Source organism: Stigmatopora nigra, chromosome 20, assembly GCF_051989575.1.
Source record: "Stigmatopora nigra isolate UIUO_SnigA chromosome 20, RoL_Snig_1.1, whole genome shotgun sequence".
NCBI lineage: Eukaryota > Metazoa > Chordata > Actinopteri > Syngnathiformes > Syngnathidae > Stigmatopora > Stigmatopora nigra.
In genome coordinates, this window is record NC_135527.1 from 10,275,452 (window position 1) to 10,294,092 (window position 18,641).

Here is an 18,641-nt window from a genome sequence, read left to right on the forward strand (position 1 = left end):
GTAATTGCCAATCACTTGACCCTTTACACGAATATATGCTTCTGCCAAACGCCGATGACTAAAGTGAAGGTGCAGGTGATACAAAAGGACGACAGGGCGAGGACAACCGGTCGGTGCGCATTGTGATCTTCTAGATTTTTGCTCGGTTGTTGACGAGAAGGCGCCTATCCCTGTCAAGTTAGCACACTCGAGTGCAAACGGGATATCGGTATCTGAACGTCAGTGTTCGAAATGACCTCAAATTTGCACAATCCCCCTTTTTCAGTCACGCTCTGTATCCTCTAAATTGGAGAAACAAACAAAAAGGAAAAGGTCAGTATATTTAAATTCCAACACCCTAACCCCCGCCCCTCGTTTTATCTTTCGGACTGTGCTTTTATTTTGAAAGTCACATAGCGAAAGCAGTGCGCTTCTCGTACCGACTTGACACAGGTGATATGCGCAGCTGGCTTTAATGAGAAGAGGCAACAAGCGAAGAAGCGAGAAAAAGACAACATGAGATCCGTTGCAAACGTGGTAAGTGGAGCAAAAACACAACGAGTCACTGTGTGTGTGTGTGTGTGTGTGTGCGTGCGTGCGTGTGTGTGTGTGCGTGCGCGCGCGCACGTTTCCTTTTTGCCGTCCAAGTGATTGGAATTGTCTTTGAACAGATGGGGAGCGAAGACGAAGGGGAGAATGCCACCGTCAACCGAAGACCTGTAATTAATGATCCTCTTTAATGTCGTTAACGTTGTGTTAAACAAGGCAAAATTGATTCCGATCAAAGACACGTTTTGCATTGTCATGATGGAACTGTCTGACTTTTGGAAAAAAAAAAAACAATAACATTTCAGAGTCTTGCGGTTCTGCAAAACATGCTGCGAAAAATCCCACCAAGCCCGTTCCACGACCAACATCAGGTATACTGCTGACTTTTCCGCCACCCCAATTCCCATCGGCTGAATAATGGCCTCGCCCGTTCTTTTTCCAGAGCGCGGATCCCTTCCAGAGCGCGGATCCCTTCCAGAGCGCGGATCCCTTCCAGAGCGCGGATCCCTTCCAGAGCGCGGATCCCTTCCAGAGCGCGGATCCCTTCCAGAGCGCGGATCCCTTCCAGAGCCCGGATCCCTTCCAGAGCCCGGATCCCTTCCAGAGCCCGGATCCCTTCCAGAGCCCGGATCCCTTCCAGAGCCCGGATCCCTTCCAGAGCGCGGATCCCTTCCAGAGCGCGGATCCCTTCCAGAGCCCGGATCCCTCCTCAGCACACTCTGCCGGGCCGATGAGCAACCAAGTAAGAAGGGCGTCCAAAACGGTTGGCATACTTTATGCCGTGTTTATATTTGGGGGAGGCGGGGTTATAATTGGATGATGATAATGTCACCCGACTACCGAATCCAATTGAACCTTTTTTTTTTCTTTTTTTTTTTAAACGACAGCCCGTGGCCAGCTATAACCCTTTCCGTTCACGTGGGTCGGTACGTAAAACCAGCATTAATTCCTCCCCCGTCGGGTTCTCGGGTCCGGCTCGACGGTCAGGCCAGTATTCCGCAGACGAGTCAGACGGCGGCCAAGCCGTCGGGCTCGAACCCCGCTGGCAAACGCTGCTTGACGGTCTCTTGCTTCCTAAGCTCCAATGTTTTCTTCCCTGGATCTGAAGGAGAATGGAACGCAGTTGGAATGGGTAGCGGGCGTCGGCGTGAACCTGGATGGCTGTTTGGCATCTCACGGCGCTTCTGCTAATGGGCTAATTGGGGGCGTGGACCCCAACTCGCCAGCGCAGCGCACCGAGGACCCCCCGGAGCAGCTGTGCTCCACTGGCTCCGACACGGGGGAACTTTTCCAAGGTTTCCTAGGGGATTTGAATGCAGAGGCGGCAGAGGCGGCAGAGGCGGCAGAGGCGCCCGAGGCGCCCGAGGCGCCCTCGGGGGGACTCTTGAACCCGGCCGGAGTCTCGGAAACTGGGTTGCGGCCTTCTCCCAAACCCAATAAAACCACGGGATCCGGCTTGTTCCGTTGTGCCGACGGAGCCGACATCCCGCGGGAAACCCCCTTTGCTTACTCTACGTCATCTGGCGCAGACGTCTTCTCCCCTTCTTCCAACGAGGGCAGCCCCGTAGTCGGGGAGCTTTTTGGCTACGGCCACGGGAGTGGCGGTGCCGGCGACTTTTTCGGAACTCGCCCCGTGAGCTCACGGACCGTCCTTGACGGGGGCAAGCACGACATCCTCCGGGCGACCCCCTTCGTTCAGGCCCGGAACCTGTCGGCCGCGTCCGACTCTTCGCCGAGCGAATCGGACCTCGGGGTAACGTTGCCTCTGACGTTAGCTTTTTCAAGTGCCCTTACCCGTTCCTCAAAGTCTTGTCGGATGTGGCGCCGCAGCAGGCGAAGCTGGTCAGGCGCCCGCCGAAGCCCCTTCCCCGTTCCAGACCTCCGAGGCCGGACAAGTCCCCTGCGCCCCAGAAGCCCACGCAGCCGGAGAACGCGGTAAGTCACCGTCGGAAGAACACGAGCCGTTTATCTGCTAACCTCGTCCGCCGCCCTTGCCAAGCGGGAGCCCGAGTTGCGAGGGCCCCCCAAACCTCCGCCCAAACCGTCCAAAGCCCTCCCCGAGACGGTCACTGAGCTCTCGGCACAGTTTCCGGTGAGGCGGCGCCGCCGCCGCCGCCGCCGCCGCCGCGCGAGCTGTCCGATTTCAGTAAATGCCTCGGTGCTGACGCTGTTTGTTTTTGAAGGATGGGAAAGTCTTCAACTCGGAGGACTGCTATGTTTTGGAGGACATCCTGCTAATTGGACAGGTGCTTGACGGGAATGTTGGTCCCGTGAGTGCTTTTGGCAATCCCATGAGCCACCTATCTTTTCAGGAAAAATGTGTGGAAGACTGGCCAGAAGATAGTCCTCAGCTGGACCCCGACTTCAAACCGGTAAGACGGGAACCCCCGGTTGGCTCGGGCCGCTTTACGTCTCAATCTAACATACAATGATTGTCTTTGGAGTCGGGGAAATTTCGACTGCGCCGAGAATCCCTGAAGGTCAGAGCCTGACGCGTCCAATTTTCTTTGAACTCTTGGCGGGAGAGACGGGGACGAAAGCGACCAAGCTGCTTTTGTCCTTGCAGGTGACCAGCGCGCCCGACGGAGAAGGACGGGAAGATTTTGGAAGTCACGTCAAGGTGATGGACGCCACCCTGTTTTGTACACTTTCAAATCCAAATTAGAAATATGCTATTAATAACAGAAGGGCCCAATCTCACCCCCTCCATCACAGAAAAAGGAGAGAAAATATTCATTTTTGTCGAGAGGAGCCTCAAAGGTAACGCAATCGTCTCAACCCCAGCACATCCACGAGGCGTTAGCCAAGATGTCCATCTGCCTGCTAGGAAAAGCTTTCCGATCACGCAAAGGACGCACGGAGCTGGACTTTACCTCTCCAAGGGAAAAGCCCAAAGGTAGATGCCAAGGAAGGAACGAGCGTCCTTCATTTTCCTTCTAGCGTTCGGGAATATCTGGACGAAGCCAGCGCGCAATCTCCCGAGACGGGCGACGGAGAGCCAAGTTGGTCGGAGCATCACAAGGTAGGACTTTAGTCACGCCCGCTCCCCCCTGCGTCTTCCGAGCGTTCTACTCACGCGGCGACATCTCGCTGGCAAGAAAAAGCCCTTGAAGAACAGAGTCCACCAGCTGCTGAGGCGCTCTTCCACCAGCCTCGTCCAGCAACGTTCGCTCGGCAAGGTAAGTGGGCGGGCCGATTTGACGTCCGTCCGCCCTGGCCGCTCCCTCCGGCGCCACTCACCGCCCCGCCCCGCCCCCTACCCTTGTGCGGCAGGAAGACGTCCTCCTTAAGAAAAGGCCGAACCTGAAAGAGTCCGCCGCGAGGTGGCACTCGCAGGTAAACGTTTTTCGACGTGCCCACCTCAGCCCAGCCCGTGTCCTCGTGAGGCGGCCGCAGAGATGGAACGGAAGCCTCTGTACCGCCGTTACGCTTTGAGAAACGTCCTAACTAGTCTCCCGTCAGGAGGGCATGCTCCGTGGTGGCGTCGGCGAGGCGTCGGCGCAGCCGGACGACGCCTACGCTGGCGTGAGTCAAAACCGAAAGCGTGTTTAGCCCTAGTCACTAATGCGTGGCTTTCCCCTCCCTTACAGAAAGGAAAAAAGAAGTTCAAGATGAAGTTCACCCCTCAAAAAGGATCGTCCAATTCTTGGACGGAGCACACCCAGGGGGCGCACGGATGGACCCCGGCTCACGCCGACTCACAGGTGCTAATGGACGGTGTGGAATGTGTGTGTGTGTGTTGTGGACAGTGTGTGTGGGTGTGTGTGGGTGGGTGGGTGTGTGTGGGTGGGTGTGTGTGGGTGTGTGTGTTGTGGTAGAGAGCAACTGTCTATTTGTCTTCCCTTCCAGGACGGACAAGAGCAATTCTTGGCTGCCGCTAAGGCGTGGCACCGGCAGGTACCCTTTTTTAAGCACACACGAAGCAAACGTATTTAATGTGACTGACGTGAGGATGTGGATCAACTCCTAAAGCTTGACTGTTTCTATATATTGCAAGCACAAGGCAATGAGAAGTTTGTTCTTGTTGTTGTGGTTGTACAAGGAGGACTTGGCAGACTTTCACCCTAAACAAAGAAGCTTCTCGGCGGAGACGTTGGAAGACGATGACGAGGACGCAATTGATGACAGAGCGGTCAGTGCTTCCAACTCGCCAAATATTTGTCTTCTGTCTTCATCATTAGTACGCCGCCAATGAACGTTTTTGTTGGCCAAGGAAACTGACTGAACCAATTCCCACATTCCGCTATGGCTGTGGTGTATCATTGGCAGTGCCTTAAGGAGTCGACTGTGTTAAGATGTGTCCTCCCATTCAGAAAAAGACCAAGATGAAGACCCCCATTCCTTTGCCTCGCAAACCAAAGACCTGCCAAATTTCACCTAGACCAGTGGAGTCCGTGTCCTTCGCTCGCGCTTCTCTGACACAGACCTCCCACGTAGGTTTTCCCTTCCGTGTGATTACGGCATACCACGTCAATTAAGGCTTGTCTTCTGCAATCCCAGCAAGACGACGACCGCTCGGACGAAGAATACGGCCCCTCCGACGGGGGCTCGTTCAAGGCTCCCGTAGTGGGCCACGGCTACAAACAGGTCGGGGGATGGCGTGATTGTTGTTCTTGCTGTTGTTGTTGTTGTTGTTGTTTTTCCCTTATCCTAGAGTGCTCATTTTCTTCTTTCCGGCCAGAAAAAGGCAAAGCGCAAAGGCGGCTTCGGAATGGCCAAAAAAAACAAGGTGAGCGTGATCTCATTTTGACTCTCCAATGGGATGCCATTCTAACTGCGACCGTTGGCAGAACAAAGCGTGGGAGGGCGGCGCGGAGGAAGTGGCGCTCGACCACCTGTCCGAGGCGGCCCGGGTGAGGCTGGGTAGCGCTATTCCAATCTGAACCGGCGACGTAAGGAGTCAGACGACGACGCCCTGACGACTTTTCTCTGCGCCTCGCAGGCCGAGTGGCTGGCGGCTCAGAAGGACGAACGTGCGGCGGCTGGTCTGGAAAATGGCCAAGGCGACGGGGTCGGTGTGGTGGTTCTTGCGGGGGGGGGGGGGGGGGGGGGGGGACTTTGTGTCTTGTCCCGTCTCGTCTCACTTACGCCCTTCCTTTCTTCTTCACAGGATACGGACAGTTTGATGGAGTGGTGGAACACAGTGAAACGTGAGTAATTGAAACTTAAATGTACAAGATGTCCTTTTTTTCCGGGACGTTTACCAGACAGTCGGTCATTAAAAGGCTTTCAGTTTATATGTGATTGACGGCACTTTTTTCCCCCTTTTGGTCATCCAGAGTGGGACGAGTTGTCGTCAGACGAAGAATCTAAAGACCAGGACGATTCCCGGTAGGCGTGCCAGGAGGCCGTCCGTCCGTCCGTCCGTCCGTCCGTCCGTCCGTCCGTCCGTCCGTCCGTCCATCCCTCCGTTTTCCAGGGAAGTTGGAACGGACATCTCCCCCACAGGTCCTTTGCCACTTTGGCCGACAAGGTGAACCGAGGCCTGCGTGTCTTCAACAAGGTCTTCACCGAGCGCGCCGAGGTCCTCTGGCAGCACGTGGTGAAGCTCCACGCCCTGGCCGACCACCTGGCCACCTTCCACCAGAAGGCCAAAGTAGCCGGGATCACGGGCGGCACCACGGCGGCCGTCGGCGGCGTGACGGCCATCGCCGGCCTGGCCCTGGCGCCCTTCACCTTTGGGGCCTCGCTCATCGTCACGGCCGTGGGTGTGGGCGTGGCCACGGCCGGAGGGATCACCTCGGCGTCCGCCAGCATCTCGGACAACGTCAATAACATCCAGGAGCGCAAGAAGGTGAGCGCGTCCTCGACGGTAAGACGGGAGGTAGGCTCCATCCTTTGCACGCAACTTTTCAGGTGGAAGCGGTTCTCCGGGAGTACGAGTTTGACTTTCGGGACTTGGCCAAGATCCTGCACTTTGTCAACCACGGCCTCTACAAACTGCGCGGGCATCCCTTCCTCCGATCGGGCACGCAGCACTATTCCGAGGACTGGGAAGTGCGCAAAGCGGTGCAGATGATTAGCTTGGTGGATTCGCCCGTCATGAGAGCCACAGAAGTGACGGATGCCAACTTGGATCTGGTCCAGAGACTTCACAGCGGCATGGACAAGTACTTCAAAGACTCCCGGGATCTGAAGAAAGCCTTCAAGAAGGAAGTGGTGGCTCGCATTAAAGAAGCTGGCAATATGCTCAACGATGGAGTTGTGGAGCTTAACGCCATCAGGGAAGAGCTCCAAGCTGCCACCGGGGAATTTTAAAGACTGCCGCGTTTGAATGTGGCTGGGCGCCTTTGTCCACGGTCTTTGAGGAACGTCTCCCTTTGGAGAGGAAGAATTTGGACGTCAGTCGTTGTCCCCGCCAATGGCACACAATGAGTTCAAGAATAGGAGTAGAGACCGCAACCTCACTTGACCCGCTCTCCGTCGATTAAACTGCAACGAAGCAATGACTTTCTGAACCATTTTCAAATGCATTGTGTCTGGTTTAATGTACTCATTGATTGGCATTTTGTGCCACAGTGATTAATCTTCATTATTGTGTACTAAAAGGTGATAAAAGAATAAAGATGATTTGAAGTGGATTGATGGAGTGGTGGAACACAGTGTATCGCGAGTAACTGAAACGTAGGCAAACCTTTCCCATCGCTTACACTAAACATGTTCTTTTTAAAAATTATTTTATCACCCAAATCTGATATATACATTCCACAGTGAATTAGCAAGTGAAGAATATGACACTCCAATTCCTTAACTATGTCTTATCCCGCCTTGCACAAGCAAGCGCCTATTTATTTATTTATTTATTGATTATTTTTACAGTGATTAATTAAGTGTGTTACTGTCAATTCAATCTTTAAACTCTTCAATCTATAAACAAGCAACCAAAATGTTCGGAGGTTGAAACTATACTATGAAGACCCGAATAATAGTAGGGAGTGGAAAATTCCAAATGAATTAATAATAGTAGGCACCGGAATACCACTACTAATATTCATTATTTTTGGAATTTTACACAGCCTACTATTATTCTGGTACCTACTATTATTCGGGTCTTCATAGTAGAGATAAAATTAAACTCATCAAATATGTTTTCGCTAATCATTGTAATTATACTTGTTTACGAGGGGCAATGTAGTGATACTGCTTGCACGTTAAATACAAGATATAGCCCCTACGGCGTGAACCTGTATAAAATCTCGCGAGAAATTAAACGAGAGTTCAAATTGGCGGGCCGCTCGCTTACACTAAACATGTTCTTTTTTTAAATTATTTTATCACCCAAATCTGATATATACATTCCACAGAGAGTTAGCAAGTGAAGAATATGACACTCCAATTCCTTAACTATGTCTTATCCCGCCTAACACAAGCAAACGTCTATTTATTTATTGATTGATTTATTATTTTTTACTGTGATTAATTAAGTGTGTTACTGTCAATTCAATCTTTAAACTCTTCAATTTATAAACAAGCAACCAAAATGTTCGGAGGTTGAAACTATACTATGAAGACCCGAATAATAGTAGGGAGTGGAATATTCCAATTGAATTAATAATAGTAGGCACCGGAATACTACTACTACTACTAAATTTTTCAATTTTTTTTAAAAAATCATTATTTTTGGAATTTTACACTGCCTACTATTATTCTGGTGCCTACTATTATTCGGGTCCTCATAGTAGAGATAAAATTAAACTCATCAAATGTTTTTTTTCGCTAATCATTGTAATTATACTTGTTTACGAGGAGCAATGTTGTGATACTTTTAAATTATTTTATCACCCAAATCTGATATATACATTCCACAGAGAATTAGCAACTGAAGAATATGACACTCCAATTCCTTAACTATGTCTTACCCCGCCTAACACAAGCAAACGTCTATTTATTTATTTATTTATTAATTATTTTTACAGTGATTAATTAAGTGTGTTACTGTCAATTCAATCTTTAAACTCTTCAATTTATAAACAAGCAACCAAAATGTTCGGAGGTTGAAACTATACTATGAAGACCCGAATAATAGTAGGGAGTGGAAAATTCCAAATGAATTAATAATAGTAGGCACCGGAATACCACTACCAATATTCATTATTTTTTGGAATTTTACACAGCCTACTATTATTCTGGTGCCTACGATTATTCATTCATTTCGAATTTTCCACTCCCTACTATTATTCTGGTGCCTACTATTATTCGGGTCTTCATAGTAGAGATAAAATTAAACTCATCAAATGTGTTTTCGCTAATCATTGTAATTATACTTGTTTACGAGGGGCAATGTAGTGATACTGTTTGCACGTTAAATGTAAGATATAGCCCATTCGGCGTGAACCTGTATAAAATCTCGCGAGAAATTAAACGAGAGTTCAAATTGGCGGCGCGCTCGCTTACACTAAACATGTTCTTTTTTTTTAAATTATTTCATCACCCAAATCTGATATATACATTCCACAGAGAGTTAGCAAGTGAAGAATATGACACTCCAATTCCTTAACTATGTCTTATCCCGCCTAACACAAGCAAACGTCTATTTATTGATTGATTGATTTATTATTTTTTACTGTGATTAATTAAGTGTGTTACTGTCAATTCGATCTTTAAACTCTTCAATTTATAAACAAGCAACCAAAATGTTCGGAGGTTGAAACTATACTATGAAGACCCGAATAATAGTAGGGAGTGGAATATTCCAATTGAATTAATAATAGTAGGCACCGGAATACTACTACTACTACTACTACCACTACTACTACTAATATTCATTATTTTTGGAATTTTACACTGCCTACTATTATTCTGGTGCCTACGATTATTCATTCATTTCGAATTTTCCACTCCCTACTATTATTCTGGTGCCTACTATTATTCGGGTCTTCACAGTAGAGATAAAATTAAACTCATCAAATGTTTTTTCGCTAATCATTGTTATTATACTTGTTTACGAGGGGCAATGTACTGCTTGCACGTTAAATGTAAGATATAGCCGCTACGGCGTGAACCTGTATAAAATCTCGCGAGAAATTAAATGAGAGTTCAAATTGGCGGCGCGCTCGCTTACACTAAACATGTTCTTTTTTAAAATTATTTTATCACCCAAATCTGATATATACATTCCACGGAGAGTTAGCAATTGAAGAATATGACACTCCAATTCCTTAACTATGTCTTATCCCGCCCCTACGGCGTGAACCCGCCCCTACGGCGTGAACCTGTATAAAATCTCGCGAGAAATTGAATGAAAGTTCAAATTGGCGGCGCGCTCGGTCGCAGCGACACGTTGCTCTCCTGTTCGTTCGTTGACTTACACGACTTACTACTAACTCACCTTCGATATCCCCAAGAACATCCGAAGACCTCCGGAATCTACGAGGGTATCCAACTAACCCACAGTACGGCGTAGACGGCGAAGAGAAAGGAAGCAAAAGAGCGTATGCCCGGCGGCCATTGACAAACGCCCGATCCTTTGCTCACAATTTTTTGGACGGATCTGCTTTCTACAGGCGAACTGGGGGAGGGTAAGTGATACATTTTGTTCTTGTTAGCATCGGTGAGGCAACTTGCAATCGCCGGATTGATGTGATGCGATGTTTCCATCGTGGCGGAGTGCTAACAAGTCTGAATATGTCAGTTAAGATGGCGGACCTGTGGAGAATCACTATACAATTTCGTCATACGCAGCTGAAGGCATGACGACTACTAGGCTATTTGTCAAGACAATGATGACGTCAATGCCTGTCTGATGTATGATATATAACCGGATAAAAGTATTTATTGTAAAACGGGAGTGTCACCATTTTGAAAGCACGCAATGTCGTCACTTCCTTTTTCGCCACGTTATCACAAACGGCACGGTGCTAGCTAGCTCCAAATGTTTGTCGGAACAATTTGGACTGTGTTCGTCCGTAAAAGAACGTGAGTACATTCTATCATAACTCTAAAGTTGGCTATTTGTATCCCTGTGTTGTACATCCGCCGCAGTTGCAATCTTGCCCGAATCGTGACCGTAGTAAGTTACTGTATTGACCACATGGCCGCCATGTCTGGTCGGCGTTTGGCTTTCTCCTCGCAATTCATTTTCTCTTTATTTTGTTGCGTTTAGTGGGACGTTCATTCGGCTTTAGTAGCATTTTAACCTGTAACTTTTTTGATGTGTGTTGACGTCGAAATTGGCGATTCAAATGTTAGGATTCCGGACGTGAGGCTTTTGTTCAAAATGGCGACTATTAAAAAAAGTTCATTCGTTCGTTCCTCTAATCTGCCATTTATTGACAAAGTAACACGGGTCTAGTGGGTTAATATTACTAAAATGTGTTAAATAGTAGTGCTGAAATTATACAGATTTCGAAGGGGAGGGAGAGAGAGATGCAGACAGAAATGAGGGGTTAATTTATTCCCACCCCCTGAAAAAACAAAAGACAGGATATTGGATTGGAAAAAAACGTTTTATTTCTTCTAATTCGACATATATTTTCAAAGTAACACAAAAATAGTAGTTCAATATTACCAAAATGTGGGGGAAACACTGTTATACACGAAAGAGATGCAGCAAAAAAGACTAGTGCGCTATAATCATAAACAGCTATGTCTTGCTTTCTCGTATCTCGAAATTGGTCTTGTATCTAGAGATTATTTGCTCGAAATTTTACACGTATCTCGAATTGCTCGCATGTTGAGCTACCACTATATAGTGTCAATTTTAAATGATAATATAAATTGTTGTGCCTTGTATTTTTTTCAAAGTAAAAATTACTGCAGCTGTAAATAGTTTGGGAAACACGTTCTAACTCCATACCACTTTACAGGTTCTTCTGGGCGCCAACGCAAGTCGTCTCAAGATGTTGTCTCATGTAAGTTTCTTCTAATTGATTTGACTTTTAATTGACTATAACCCTAACCCTGAAACTAGTTTATTCGTAGGCGTGATTGATGACATAACCCGCAATTGGTCTTGAAACCCAAAATGCCTCCCATACTCTTTGATTTAAAAAGTATTTCCCATTAATATGGTCTCTTCCTGCCATCTTGTGGCTGTTTTGAACAAGTTCACCATACAATTATTTTCCCGACATAAAACTCAGCCATCCTCTTTGATTTGAAAATTACTTCCCAGTAACATGATCTCTTGCTGCCATCTTGTGGCCGTTTGGACAAAGTGCACCCTGCAATTTTTTTCCCGACCCAAAAACCCTGCAATACTGTCCAGTAATATGGCGCCCCAAAAGAGGTGACCCCCCCACCCCCATCACACACACACACAGTCGGTCATTAAAAGGCTTTCGGTTTATATGTGATAGATTGCACTTTTTTCCCCATTTTGTCATCCAGAGTGGGACGAGTTGTCGTCAGACGAAGAATCTAAAGAGCAGGACGATTCCCGGTAGGCGTGCCGGGAGGCCGTCAAGCCGTCTGTTTTCCAGGGAAGTTGGAACCGACATCTCTCCCTCCCCACAGGTCCTTTGCCACTTTGGCCAACAAGGTGAACCGAGGCCTGCCTGTCTTCAACAAGGTATTCACCGGGCGTGCCGAGGTCCTCTGGCAGCACGTGGTGAAGCTCCACGCCCTGGCCGGCCACCTGGCCACCTTCCACCAGAAGGCCAAAGTAGCCGGCCTGGCCCTGGCGCCCTTCACCTTTGGGGCCTCGCTCATCGCCACGGCCGGAGGGATCAGATCGGCTTCCGCCAGCATCCCTCCTCTTCCCCCCTCTTCCTTCTTTCTCCCTCTTCCTTCTTTCTCCCTCTTCCTTCTTTCTCCCTCTTCCTTCTTTCTCCCTCTTCTTCCTTCTTTCTCCCTCTTCTTCCTTCTTTCTCCCTCTTCTTCCTTCTTTCTCCCTCTTCTTCCTTCTTTCTCCCTCTTCTTCCTTCTTTCTCCCTCTTCTTCCTTCTTTCTCCCTCTTCTTCCTTCTTTCTCCCTCTTCTTCCTTCTTTCTCCCTCTTTTTCCTTTCCTTCTTTCTCCCTCTTTTTCCTTTCCTTCTTTCTCCCTCTTTTTCCTTTCCTTCTTTCTCCCTCTTTTTCCTTTCCTTCTTTCTCCCTCTTTTTCCTTTCCTTCTTTCTCCCTCTTTTTCCTTTCCTTCTTTCTCCCTCTTTTTCCTTTCCTTCTTTCTCCCTCTTTTTCCTTTCCTTCTTTCTCCCTCTTTTTCCTTTCCTTCTTTCTCCCTCTTTTTCCTTTCCTTCTTTCTCCCTCTTTTTCCTTTCCTTCTTTCTCCCTCTTTTTCCTTTCCTTCTTTCTCCCTCTTTTTCCTTTCCTTCTTTCTCCCTCTTTTTCCTTTCCTTCTTTCTCCCTCTTTTTCCTTTCCTTCTTTCTCCCTCTTTTTCCTTTCCTTCTTTCTCCCTCTTTTTCCTTTCCTTCTTTCTCCCTCTTTTTCCTTTCCTTCTTTCTCCCTCTTTTTCCTTTCCTTCTTTCTCCCTCTTTTTCCTTTCCTTCTTTCTCCCTCTTTTTCCTTTCCTTCTTTCTCCCTCTTTTTCCTTTCCTTCTTTCTCCCTCTTTTTCCTTTCCTTCTTTCTCCCTCTTTTTCCTTTCCTTCTTTCTCCCTCTTTTTCCTTTCCTTCTTTCTCCCTCTTTTTCCTTTCCTTCTTTCTCCCTCTTTTTCCTTTCCTTCTTTCTCCCTCTTTTTCCTTTCCTTCTTTCTCCCTCTTTTTCCTTTCCTTCTTTCTCCCTCTTTTTCCTTTCCTTCTTTCTCCCTCTTTTTCCTTTCCTTCTTTCTCCCTCTTTTTCCTTTCCTTCTTTCTCCCTCTTTTTCCTTTCCTTCTTTCTCCCTCTTTTTCCTTTCCTTCTTTCTCCCTCTTTTTCCTTTCCTTCTTTCTCCCTCTTTTTCCTTTCCTTCTTTCTCCCTCTTTTTCCTTTCCTTTTTTCTCCCTCTTTTTTCTTTCCTTTTTTCTCCCTCTTTTTTCTTTCCTTTTTTCTCCCTCTTTTTTCTTTCCTTTTTTCTCCCTCTTTTTTCTTTCCTTTTTTCTCCCTCTTTTTTCTTTCCTTTTTTCTCCCTCTTTTTTCTTTCCTTTTTTCTCCCTCTTTTTTCTTTCCTTTTTTCTCCCTCTTTTTTCTTTCCTTTTTTCTCTCCTCTTTTTTCTTTCCTTTTTTCTCTCCTCTTTTTTCTTTCCTTTTTTCTCTCCTCTTTTTTCTTTCCTTTTTTCTCTCCTCTTTTTTCTTTCCTTTTTTCTCTCCTCTTTTTTCTTTCCTTTTTTCTCTCCTCTTTTTTCTTTCCTTTTTTCTCTCCTCTTTTTTCTTTCCTTTTTTCTCTCCTCTTTTTTCTTTCCTTTTTTCTCTCCTCTTTTTTCTTTCCTTTTTTCTCTCCTCTTTTTTCTTTCCTTTTTTCTCTCCTCTTTTTTCTTTCCTTTTTTCTCTCCTCTTTTTTCTTTCCTTTTTTCTCTCCTCTTTTTTCTTTCCTTTTTTCTCTCCTCTTTTTTCTCTCCTTTTTTCTCTTCATCCTCTTTTTTTCTCGCGCTCGCTTGTTCGCGCTCTTGCGCTCGCTCGTTCGCCCTCTTGCGCTCGCTCGTTCGCCCTCTTGCGCTCGCTCGTTCGCCCTCTTGCGCTCGCTCGTTCGCCCTCTTGCGCGCGCTCGTTCGCCCTCTTGCGCTCGCTCGTTCGCCCCCTTGCGCTCGCTCGTTCGCCCCCTTGCGCTCGCTCGTTCGCCCCCTTGCGCTCGCTCGTTCGCCCCCTTGCGCTCGCTCGTTCGCCCCCTTGCGCTCGCTCGTTCGCCCCCTTGCGCTCGCTCGTTCGCCCCCTTGCGCTCGCTCGTTCGCCCCCTTGCGCCCTCTGTCTCGCGCTCCCTTGCGCCCTCTGTCTCGCGCTCCCTTGCGCCCTCTGTCTCGCGCTCCCTTGCGCCCTCTGTCTCGCGCTCCCTTGCGCCCTCTGTCTCGCGCTCCCTTGCGCCCTCTGTCTCGCGCTCCCTTGCGCCCTCTGTCTCGCGCTCCCTTGCGCCCTCTGTCTCGCGCTCCCTTGCGCCCTCTGTCTCGCGCTCCCTTGCGCCCTCTGTCTCGCGCTCCCTTGCGCCCTCTGTCTCGCGCTCCCTTGCGCCCTCTGTCTCGCGCTCCCTTGCGCCCTCTGTCTCGCGCTCCCTTGCGCCCTCTGTCTCGCGCTCCCTTGCGCCCTCTGTCTCGCGCTCCCTTGCGCCCTGTCTCGCGCTCCCTTGCGCCCTCTGTCTCGCGCTCCCTTGCGCCCTCTGTCTCGCGCTCCCTTGCGCCCTCTGTCTCGCGCTCCCTTGCGCCCTCTGTCTCGCGCTCTCTAGCGCCCTCTGTCTCGCGCTCTCTAGCGCCCTCTGTCTCGCGCTCTCTAGCGCCCTCTGTCTCGCGCCCTCTAGCGCCCTCTGTCTCGCGCCCTCTAGCGCCCACTGTCTCGCGCCCTCTAGCGCCCACTGTCTCGCGCCCTCTAGCGCCCACTGTCTCGCGCCCTCTAGCGCCCACTGTCTCGCGCCCTCTAGCGCCCACTGTCTCGCGCCCTCTAGCGCCCACTGTCTCGCGCCCTCTAGCGCCCACTGTCTCGCGCCCTCTAGCGCCCACTGTCTCGCGCCCTCTAGCGCCCACTGTCTCGCGCTCTCTAGCGCCCACTGTCTCGCGCTCTCTAGCGCCCACTGTCTCGCGCTCCCTTGCGCCCACTGTCTCGCGCTCCCTTGCGCCCTCTGTCTCGCGCTCCCTTGCGCCCTCTGTCTCGCGCTCTCTAGCGCCCTCTGTCTCGCGCTCTCTAGCGCCCTCTGTCTCGCGCTCTCTAGCGCCCTCTGTCTCGCGCTCCCTTGCGCCCACTGTCTCGCGCTCCCTTGCGCCCACTGTCTCGCGCTCCCTTGCGCCCTCTGTCTCGCGCTCCCTTGCGCCCTCTGTCTCGCGCTCTCTAGCGCCCACTGTCTCGCGCTCTCTAGCGCCCACTGTCTCGCGCTCTCTAGCGCCCACTGTCTCGCGCTCTCTAGCGCCCACTGTCTCGCGCCCTCAGTCGCCACCTCTTTCCGTCTCGTCTCACTTACGCCCTTCCTTCCTTTCTTCTTCACAGGATATGGACAGTTTGATGGAGCGGTGGAATACAGGGAAACGTGAGTAAATGAAACTTAAATGTAAAAGATGTTATTTTTTTCCATTTTGGAGCCAGCCAAGGCAAGATGAGAGTTGGTAGTTGGCAGATGTTCAGTCAATTTTTAACCAAGAGGGCTTGCCTGCCGGTCTTGTCTGGGACGTTTACCAGACAGTCTGTCATTAAAAGGCTTTCGGTTTATATGTGATAGATGGCACTTTTTTCCCCATTTTGTCATCCAGAGTGGGACGAGTTGTCGTCAGACGAAGAATCTAAAGAGCAGGACGATTCCCGGTAGGTGGGCCAGGAGGCCGTCTATCCGTCTGTTTTCCAAGGAAGTTGGAACCGACATCTCTCCCCTCCCCACAGGGCCTTTGCCACTTTGGCCAACAAGGTGAACCGAGGCCTGCCTGTCTTCAACAAGGTATTCACCGGGGGCGCCGAAGTCCTCTGGCAGCACGTGGTGAAGCTCCACGCCCTGGCCGGCCACCTGGCCACCTTCCACCAGAAGGCCAAAGTAGCCGGCGTGACGGCCATCGCAAGCCTGGCCCTGGCGTCCTTCACCCTTTGGGGCCTCGCTTATTGCCACGGCCGGAGGGATCAGATCACCTTCCGCCAGCATCTCGGACAACGTCAATGTCTTCTCCTCCCCCCGACCGCCCCCTTCTCCTCCCTCCCCTTGTTCTTCCTCTCCCTCCTCTTGTTCTTCCTCTCCCTCCTCTTGTTCTTCCTCTCCCTCCTCTTGTTCTTCCTCTCCCTCCTCTTGTTCTTCCTCTTCTTCTTTCTCTTCTCTCTCTCTCTCTTTTTTTCTCTTTCGCACTCGTTCTCGCACTCGTTCTCGCACTCGTTCTCGCACTCGTTCGCGCGCGCTAGATCGCTCTCGCGCCCGCCCGTTCGCCCTCGTTTGCTCTCGCGCTCTCTCTCTCGTTTGGTCCCGCGCTCTCTCTTGCTCTCTCTTGCTCTTGCTCTCTCTTGCTCTCGCTCTCTCTTGCTCTCTCTTGCTCTCTCTTGCTCTCTCTCAGGCGCCGCCTCTTTCCGTCTCGTCTCACTTACGCCTGTCCTTCCTTTCTTCACAGGATACGGACAGTTTGGAGTGGGGGAATACAGTGAAACGTGAGTAATTGAAACTTAAATGTACAAGATGTTAATTTTTTCCATTTTGGAGCCAGCCAAGGCAAGATTAGAGTCGGTAATTGGCAGATGTTCAGTCCATTTTTAAACGAGAGGGCTGGCCTGCCGGTCTTGTCTGGGACGTTTACCAGATAGTTGGTCATTTAAAGGCTTTCGGTTTATATGTGATAGATGGTACTTTTTTCCCCATTTTGTCATCCAGAGTGGGACGAGTTGTTGTCAGACGAAAAATCTAAAGACCAGGACGATTCCCGGTAGGCGTGCCTGGAGGCTGTCTATCCGTCTGTTTTCCAGGAAAGTAGGAACTGACATTTCCCCCCTCCCCACAGGTCCTTTGCCACTTTGGCTAACAAGGTGAACCGAGGCCTGCCTGTCTTCAACAAGGTATTCACCGGGCGTGCCGAGGTCCTCTGGCAGCACGTGGTGAAGCTCCACGCCCTGGCCGGCCACCTGGCCACCTTCCACCAGAAGGCCAAAGTAGCCGGCGTGACGGCGATCGCCGGCCTGGCCCTGGCGGCCTTAACCTTGTGGGCCTCGCTCATCGCCACGGCCGGAGGGGTCAGATCGGCTTCCGCCAGCATCTCGGCCAACGTCAATAACATCCAGTAGCGCAAGAAGGTGAGCGCCTAGTTTGGGTTAACACGTTCTTACCATATACTACTTTACAGTTTCTTCTGCAGACCCTTAATAAATGCCACATCCACTTCTGCAGACCCTTAATGCCACATTTGGACATCAACGCAAGTCGTCTCAAGATGTCTCGTGTAAGTTTCTTCTAATTGATTAATGTTTTTCTGTTTAGTGTGTTCTGGCACTTTTAATTGACTATAATCATAACCCTGAAACTAGTTTATTCGTAAGCGTGATTGATGACATAACCTGCAATTGGTCTTGAAACCCAAAATCCCTCCCATGCACTTTGATTTAAAATACATTTCCCGGTCATACGGTCTATTCCTGCCATCTTGTGGCTGTTTTGAAAAAGTTCACCATACAATTATTTTTTTCGACTTAAAAACCCTGCAATATTCCAGTAACACGGCGCCCCAAGGATAATGTGACACCCCCCCCCCCGGACCTGGAGACCCACCCCTGGACCTTCATCTCCTTCTCCTGGATTTCCACCTTCGCTCCTGGACCTGCATCCTCTGGAACTCCGGCACATCCATCTCCATCTCGTCAAACTCCGGCACATCCATTTCCCATCTCTTCAGACTTCCTGTACCTCCATTTCCATCCCGTGGACCTTCTCCATCTCCCATCCCGTGGACCTCCTCCATCTCCCATCCCAGTGGACCTCCGCCACCTCCATCTCCCATCCCTGTGGACCTCCGCCGCTCTCTCTCTCCCCCCGACCGCTGCCGCCGCTCTCTCTCTCTCTCCCCCCGACCGCTGCCGCCGCTCTCTCTCTCTCCCCCCGACCGCCGCCGCTCTCTCTCTCTATCCCTCTCTCAGCCGCCGCTCTCTCTCTCTCTATCCCTCTCTCAGCCGCCGCTCTCTCTCTCTCTCTATCCCTCTCTCAGCCGCCGCTCTCTCTCTCTCTCTATCCCTCTCTCAGCCGCCGCTCTCTCTCTCTCTCTATCCCTCTCTCAGCCGCCGCTCTCGCTCTCTCTCTATCCCTCTCTCAGCCGCCGCTCTCGCTCTCTCTCTATCCCTCTCTCAGCCGCCGCTCTCGCTCTCTCTATCCCTCTCTCCGACCGCCGCCGCTCTCGCTCTCTCTATCCCTCTCTCCGACCGCCGCCGCTCTCTCTCTCTCTCCCCCCGACCGCCGCCGCCGCTCTCTCTCTCTCTCCCTCCTCTTCTTCTCCTCCCTCTCTCTCCGACCGCCGCCTCTCTCTCTCTCTCCCCCCGACCGCCGCCACTCTCTCTCCCTCCTCTTCTCCTCCCTCCTCCCTCTCCCTCCTCCCTCTCCCTCTTCCCCCCTCCCCTCCTCTTCCTTCTCCTCCTCTTCTTCCTCTTCTTCTTCTTCTTCCTCCTCTTTCTCTGT

General features: G+C 50.3%; 1 protein-coding gene and 1 long non-coding RNA gene across 6 annotated transcripts; both read left to right on the forward strand.

Moving 5' to 3' along the window:
- The first annotated feature begins 112 nt into the window (after positions 1 to 112).
- On the forward strand, positions 113 to 7,109 carry LOC144213722 (uncharacterized). 5 transcript variants are annotated; one of them, XM_077742296.1, is made up of 29 exons: positions 113 to 516; positions 651 to 698; positions 834 to 899; positions 971 to 1,270; positions 1,416 to 1,454; positions 1,637 to 2,281; positions 2,359 to 2,463; positions 2,528 to 2,620; positions 2,712 to 2,774; positions 2,841 to 2,900; positions 2,973 to 3,008; positions 3,095 to 3,148; positions 3,244 to 3,288; positions 3,356 to 3,550; positions 3,627 to 3,707; positions 3,802 to 3,864; positions 3,991 to 4,053; positions 4,119 to 4,232; positions 4,378 to 4,425; positions 4,571 to 4,660; positions 4,842 to 4,961; positions 5,029 to 5,115; positions 5,210 to 5,257; positions 5,319 to 5,381; positions 5,471 to 5,539; positions 5,639 to 5,678; positions 5,808 to 5,859; positions 5,977 to 6,322; positions 6,385 to 7,109. In XM_077742296.1, the coding sequence occupies exons 1-29, from the start codon at positions 496 to 498 to the stop codon at positions 6,784 to 6,786; spliced, it is 3,456 nt and encodes a 1,151-aa protein (XP_077598422.1). In that variant the 5' UTR covers positions 113 to 495; the 3' UTR covers positions 6,787 to 7,109. The 5 variants fall into 5 exon arrangements, with proteins under 5 accessions (XP_077598422.1, XP_077598423.1, XP_077598424.1 ...); XM_077742297.1 differs by having other exon boundaries at positions 3,630 to 3,707; XM_077742298.1 differs by having other exon boundaries at positions 2,362 to 2,463.
- Positions 7,110 to 11,856: 4,747 nt separating this feature from the next.
- Positions 11,857 to 15,820, forward strand: LOC144213244 (uncharacterized). Its single transcript, XR_013329925.1, has 4 exons — positions 11,857 to 11,908; positions 11,983 to 12,037; positions 15,506 to 15,545; positions 15,766 to 15,820. It is a non-coding gene; the product is annotated as an uncharacterized LOC144213244 (long non-coding RNA).
- Positions 15,821 to 18,641: the final 2,821 nt, after the last annotated feature.

Excerpts from the sequence above, each read along its gene's own strand:
- LOC144213722 (XM_077742296.1), top strand. The coding sequence starts at position 496 with ATGAGATCCGTTGCAAACGTG. Across the intron at positions 4,054-4,118 it reads CGGACGACGCCTACGCTGGC|AAAGGAAAAAAGAAGTTCAA; the intron begins GTGAGTCAAAAC and ends CCTCCCTTACAG. Across the intron at positions 4,962-5,028 it reads CTCTGACACAGACCTCCCAC|CAAGACGACGACCGCTCGGA; the intron begins GTAGGTTTTCCC and ends CTGCAATCCCAG.